This window comes from Octopus bimaculoides, chromosome 2 (assembly GCF_001194135.2).
Source record: "Octopus bimaculoides isolate UCB-OBI-ISO-001 chromosome 2, ASM119413v2, whole genome shotgun sequence".
NCBI classification, from domain to species: domain Eukaryota; kingdom Metazoa; phylum Mollusca; class Cephalopoda; order Octopoda; family Octopodidae; genus Octopus; species Octopus bimaculoides.
Genome location: NC_068982.1, coordinates 70,699,428 through 70,706,045, shown reverse-complemented (window position 1 = coordinate 70,706,045; position 6,618 = coordinate 70,699,428). Strand labels below are relative to the sequence as shown.

Below are 6,618 nucleotides of genomic sequence, written 5' to 3'. Positions count from 1 at the left end.
TATATATATATATATATATATATATACACACACACACATCATCATCCTTTAACACTCGTTTTCCACGCTGGTAAGGACAGGGGTCTCACCAAGCTCCATTGTCTGTTCTGGCTTGGTTTCTATGGCCAGATGCCCTTTCTAATGCCAACCATTCCACAGAGTGTACTGGGTGCTTTTTATGTGGCATCATATACATGTGTGTGTGTGTGTGTGTGTGTGCATGTGGTTGTGTGTGTGTGTGTGTGTGTATTTGTTTATGTATATCGTCATCATCATAATAATCATTCAACATCCATTTTCCTTGCTAAATGAAATGGTTATAACTCGGAATCAAAACAAAACTCTCTTTGACAGCATGATGCCATGTCATGTGTAATAATAAATTAAGATTTGATAGACAAAAAAAAAATAGGGAAGAGGAAAGCAACAAGTGTAGTTGCATTTAAGCTGTATTAAGGTTTAAACTCAAATGCATTAATCTGCATTAAATGTGGTGGTGGTGGAGAGTTCTCCAGTGGTCAGGGCTGACCATTTATCTGCATCTGTATGTACAGGCCTTGGTAAGCCCTTTTTTTGAAAGACAGGCAGTTGCTCAAGTATAAGAGTCTCCCCTTTACATGTCACCCATGTTTATCCAAAGGAAAGGCTGCAACTTCAGGGCTGACCCAGTTTGGCACCAGTTTCCTCCCAGATATTGCTATCAGAATGCAAAGGATCAGAATACATTTCAAGGCATCTTGTCTGATACACTAACAGTTCTTTTAATCCATTGTTCTGGATTGGTACTTTTCGGGGTTAATAAAAAGGTTCCGTACCCCTGTTGGCACCTTGGACAAGTAAGTGTCTTCTACTATAGCCCCAAACCAACAAAAGCTTTGTGAGTGGATCAGAAACTGAAAAAGGGTAACAGAAAGTTGGCAACAGGAAGAGCCAAAGAAAAGGGATTTTCTATGACCTCTTGCCATTGAAAAATCTGTCTCAATTAACTTTGTTTGATTGCTGCAAGCACAGGAAAATGGATATTAAAATAATGTTCACATTGATGATGAAATAATGAAAGGCAAAGACAATCTTAGTAGAATTTGAAATCAGGACACAAAGTTGGAACAAATACTGCAGTGCATTCTATCCAACACTCTAAGAATTCTGCTGGTTATCACTTGAGTTAAATGTGGAAGTTCGAAATAGAATAATGGACTAAGGCTTACCTCATCAGGTACAAAACGCAAACGGTGTATAGGAGTTGACTTGCTATATGTCACCATACCACTCTTGTCAAGAGACATAACAGAAAACCTGAAGAAAGAAATCAAAACCTAATGTGTAAAGATCTTTCTGAGATACACAGTGGTGTGAGAGGGAGCAAGAGAGAGGAAAATAAAAGTGAGAGAGAAAGAGAGAAGCAAAAAAAAAAAACGTGAACAGGCAAGAGTATAGGTGAGAGGACATACAGCCTGAGTAAGAGGATGGGATCAGAAGTTTAATGAAAGCCTCGAATCCACAGACTTATGAGGCTGAAATTTATTCAGATTTTCTAGGTGTGAAGGCAGAGAAGTACAAAAGTCAGCCCTGAACAAGATGCCAGTCTGTCGCAGGGTTAACCTGAAGGTGGTACTGCTAAGTGTACTGAAGTAATGTGAATTGAAGTGCCTTGCCCAAGGGCACAACATGCCATCTGGTCCAAGAACCAAACCCATGACCTAAGAATTGTGAAAGATGCACATTAACCATTAAGCTATGGCCCTTCACAAGATTAATACAAGTTTATTGGAAGAGGTAGGACATTGTAAAAAGAAATAAGATACAAAAATGATGATGATCATCATCATCTTTTAATGTCCACCTTACATGCTGGCATGAGTTGATTGGTTTGACATTGTATACCAGTGTCTGCTTTCTACAGCTGGATTTCCTCCTTAATTTCAACCACTTTAAAAAGTGTGTCATCGTCGTCATTAAATGCCTGTTTTCCATGCTGGCAAGGGTTGGATGGATTAACCAGAGCTGGTAAGGCCAGGGGCTACACCAGGCTCTATTGTCTGTTCTGACATGCCCTTCCTAATGCCAACAAGTCCACAGAGTGCACTTTTATCGTAGCACCAGCACCAGTGCTTTTAATGTGGCAGACAGATCTTTGTGAGTACAGCAGTGCGCCAGATATCTTTAGTCCTTAGTCATCTCCTTTGTAAGGCTCAGTATCTTGCAATCAGCCTTCAATACTTCGTATGTATGGATGAGAAATTGATAAGAAGACTAAAGGATTATACAGCAAGACAGGGTACTGCTGACGAGAACCCAAGAATGTTAAGATTTTTTTTGCCAGGGAAAGGATTAATAAAAGAGCAAAAAGGGCTGGAAATCAAAGAAAATTGAAATTACAATAAATAATATATATATCAAATAAAATTTACAAGCATAGGAAATAGAACACAGCCTTTTCTTTTTAAATTCAATGAAGTAAATATTTGAGCTAAGAACAAATCAACAGAATTATAAAAGTTAGATGATAATGATAAAATCAAATCAAATAAACATGATAATTAAGGTAATTCCTGGACATTATTGGCTTGGAGCCTCAGACTCATAGAGCTGGTTACCCGATTTCACAACATTCTCTCTGAATGGGATACCAGTCTGTTGTAGGGTTATCATGTACAGCTGAGTAGACCATAGTAGTGTGAAATAAAGTGTTTTGCTCAAGAACACAATGTACCACCTGGTACAGGAATCAAAACCATGATCTTGTGATCATGAGTACAACACACTAATCAATAAACTATGTACCTCCACAAGGTGAATAAGAAGAGAAAAAGCAATGAAGCACAAGAGAAAGAACAAAATAAAGAAAGAAAAGAATAAGAAAGATTTATCAAAACAGTAAAATTTAAATATTACTTATAAAATATTCTCCGGGTTGGTTGTAGACTAACAGATCCATTGTATGGTTGACTTTGCGTGTTTCTCTTGAAGACAAAACCCCTGGAGAAATACAAATGAAATGGTTGTGAATTTATGATTCATCTGTTTGTTTTTATATAGATTAGATGGATATATATATATTACTGAAGTACCCCCTGCCTATAGCTAAACCTTATCTATTTTGAAAATAAGGGCTCTCCTGTTATTCCACACATCTTTGAAGGCACAAAGCCAGTGGGCAATTTGTTTACAGGGGAAATGACAACACCACCAGTTGTTTTGAGAAGCACAAATGTTAACACACGCATACATGTCCTATATATGATGGCCTCCTTTCAGTTCCAATCTACCAAAGCCACTCACAAGGCTTAAGAAGTGTGCTTTCCATGTGGGGTTGAGAAACAATCTCCTCAACTCGATACAACAATAGTCTAAAATGTGGATGTTGGAAAAATGTAACAAATGTGTGGAAGTGACACAATGAATGATGTTGAGTCAGTATGGCAGTAGGCATCAAACAATGGCTGTTGAGGCTGCAGCGGATATTATTGTAAGGAGCAATGGATGTTACTCCTCTAGCTTCAACTAAACATGTTGTTGCTTAGCAACTAACCAATTTTGATCCAGAAAGTCTATGAAGAAACGTCTGCCAGCTCTGACCATCCAGTCTTATTTTTCACACAGAGTAAGTTAGGTTTGATCTAAGTGTGCTGAAAGGTTCAATAACTGTACAGAGCAGTGGTTCCCAAAGTGGGTGGTACTTGGGGGTGGGGGTGGAAAGATCAGGGAGGGCATTGAAGAAAAGAGAGGTGATAGTGGGGTGGCCAAAAGGGAGCAATGGATATAAAGAAACCAAAATAATGGGTTACTTAGGTTAAGTTTTATTTGTGATATACAGTTGATTTGAATTTGCTGCAGAACGTGGTCTATGTTTGTGGTGGTGAATTGGGTAGGAGGTGCTAGGAATGTGGCCCAGGTGCCAAGGGGGCAGCAGCTTGAAAAAGTTTGGGAACTGCTGGTGTAGAGGGCCCCACGGTTGCTAACCATGCCAAGAATTATGTGACACTCACACCACATTAGTGAACAGCTGTTGTCAGGAAATGAAACAACTTATTAAAAAGAAATTACTGGAACAATTATAAAATGGAATCCCTTGTTTTATGAGATCATGGGAGAACAGTAGAAAGCATGGAAGGATGGAGGTTTCTCTGCTGGTAACAATGATATGGTTCAGTTGTTCAATCTATTGCATTAATATGTAGGTGGCTGAGTATTCCACTTACATGTGTACCATTAACATAATTCTCAGCCAGAATCAGCCTGATGTATGTGACAGGGCTGTTCAAGACTATAGAAGAAAACACTTGTCCAAGGTACCATGCAGTGGGACTGAACCTGTGTTGCAAGCTTCTTACAATACATCCGCGCCTGCATCTACATACAAGGGAACTTTTCAATATTTTATAGTATTCAGCAATAATGTTTTCAAATAAAACAAAATTACATATAACAGTTTATGGTGTAATTCTAAATGCTTTCAGATCACGTGACATCTTTCCAAATGAAGTCAAACTCCAAAGTTTAAAAATTTCTAAAACAAAATATTAAGTTTATAAGAAGTTTATACAGACAATAACTATTTAGAATAAAGAAAGAAGACTACAGGCGAAGCTGTATGGTAAAAAAAAACTTGCTTCCCAACAAAATGGTCCTGGGTTCAGTCCCACTGCATGACACGTTGGGCAAGAGTCTTCTACTATAGCCTCGGGCCGACCAAAGCCTTTTTAAGTGGATTTCGAAGAAATCGAAACTGAAAGACCACCTCACTTCACTTGCCACATATATGTGTGTGTGTTTTTGTGTCTTGTTTGTCCCCCACCACCGCATGACAAATGGTGTTGGTGTGTTTACGTCCCCACATTTCGGCAAAGAGAGATTTTAAAAAACAAGTACTGGAGGCGATTCATTCGACTAAAAGTTCTAGCGACTGGACAATTAGGAAGCAAAGATAAATGCCAGCACAGAAAAGTCAAAACGAAAATAACGCTCGATGCGCGATTAGTATTTAACGGTGAGGGGGGAATAACTCTTGTTGCAAAAGTATCCAAGGGAAATAACTCTCAATGACAAAAAAAAATAATCCAAACGGAAATAAAATGCTTTGAGAGTTTTTTAATGTAGTGTCCTTCATTAGCCAAAGACCTGCTATGATCGAACGCTCTTATCATCAAAGAGGATCCACACCATAACCATTTTGTACATTACTGACTACATACTTCGATGTGTTTTTCCTTCTTTAAAACAGTAGGTTACTGATTCAACGGAGATTCGGCTGCTATTTATAGTTTGTCGAGCGAACCACGAAGTAGTTTCTTCATTGGCTCATTTTATGTGGTATTTTAGAAACGCTGAGAGCTGCAAATTGAACGAGGCGTCCGAGTAACCACATTTGAATGACAAGTGATCGACTGTTTATTTTCAGGTATTGTACAGCGTAATAGTGACGGAGCGTCTTTGAGCAAAAGATATCTAAGAACTTTTACTTCAGTTTATTTATAGCGAGAGGAGACATTGTTTACTATTTATTGTTTAAGCAGCGGGTCAGTCTTGATCGAGCAGACAATATGATCGATCACGTTCCAGCAATGACTATCGTATATTTTATTAAAGAATCAAATTCAGCTGCCAGGCTGAGTTTTTGTTTTTGGTCCCGTCGTGCGTTCAAAACTCTTTATAACAATGTTGTTCTGATGTTGAGACAATTAACTACGGATGTTGTTTAATTTTCTAACGTGAAAATACGAAGAGAGCATGCTCATATTTATCAAGTGAACTAGAAGAATGAGAGAGGAAGATATACATATATCTGCGGTGTTAAGAAGTTTACTTAGCAGTCGTATGGTTTCAGTTTCAGTCCCACAGTGCAGCACCTTGGCAAGGGTTATCTTCTATAGCCATGAGCTGATGAAAGCCTTGAGAGTAGAATTGGTAGAAAGAAAACTGTATGGGAACCTATATATTATATCATCATGCTTGAATACATACATATATGTATGTGTGTGTGCAAACGTTGACGTTCACTTACCATCATCTGAGTGCAACAATGCTATTGTGTTTACATTTCTTGATGATACTGACTGGTCACTCTATACTTTCAAAGACCAGTGAAAAATAAACCCCCCTTACTTGAAAAACAGAAAAAGGATGGCAACAGGAAGGGTACCAAGTTATAAAATACTACCTCAAATAAGTCCCTAATCCAACCCATACTTGCATAGAAAAATAGACATTGAAGACATTAAGGCAGCGAGCTGGCAGAAACGTTAGCACGCCGGGCGAAATGCTTAGCGGTATTTCGTCTGCCGCTACGTTCTGAGTTCAAATTCCGCCGAGGTCGACTTTGCCTTTCATCCTTTCGGGGTCGATAAATTAAGTACCAGTTGCGCACTGGGTCGATATAATCGACTTAATCCGTTTGTCTGTCCTTGTTTGTACCCTCTATGTTTAGCCCCTTGTGGGCAATAAAGAAATAAGAAAAATAGACATTGAATAAATGATTGAGTGAACTTGAGTAAACATTAGTTGAAATACTATCATTAATGATATCAGATAAGTCTATGATAGTCTAATTATCTTTTCAATTTTTAAAACAGTGGTCCCCAAAGTGGGCGGTATTGCCCTCCCCCCTCTCGGGGGGGG

General features: G+C 38.6%; 1 protein-coding gene across 1 annotated transcript in view; it reads right to left on the bottom strand.

The window, feature by feature from the left end:
- LOC106883468 (germ cell-less protein-like 1) overlaps window positions 1–6,618 on the bottom strand; it is a 49,802-nt gene that overhangs the window by 6,320 nt on the left and 36,864 nt on the right. The window contains exons 13-14 of the mRNA XM_052978260.1: window positions 2,896–2,979; window positions 1,209–1,296 (exon numbers count right to left, since the gene is read on the bottom strand). Of these exons, the coding sequence (XP_052834220.1) occupies window positions 1,209–1,296; window positions 2,896–2,979 (172 nt within the window). The remainder of the gene's footprint in view (window positions 1–1,208; window positions 1,297–2,895; window positions 2,980–6,618) is intronic.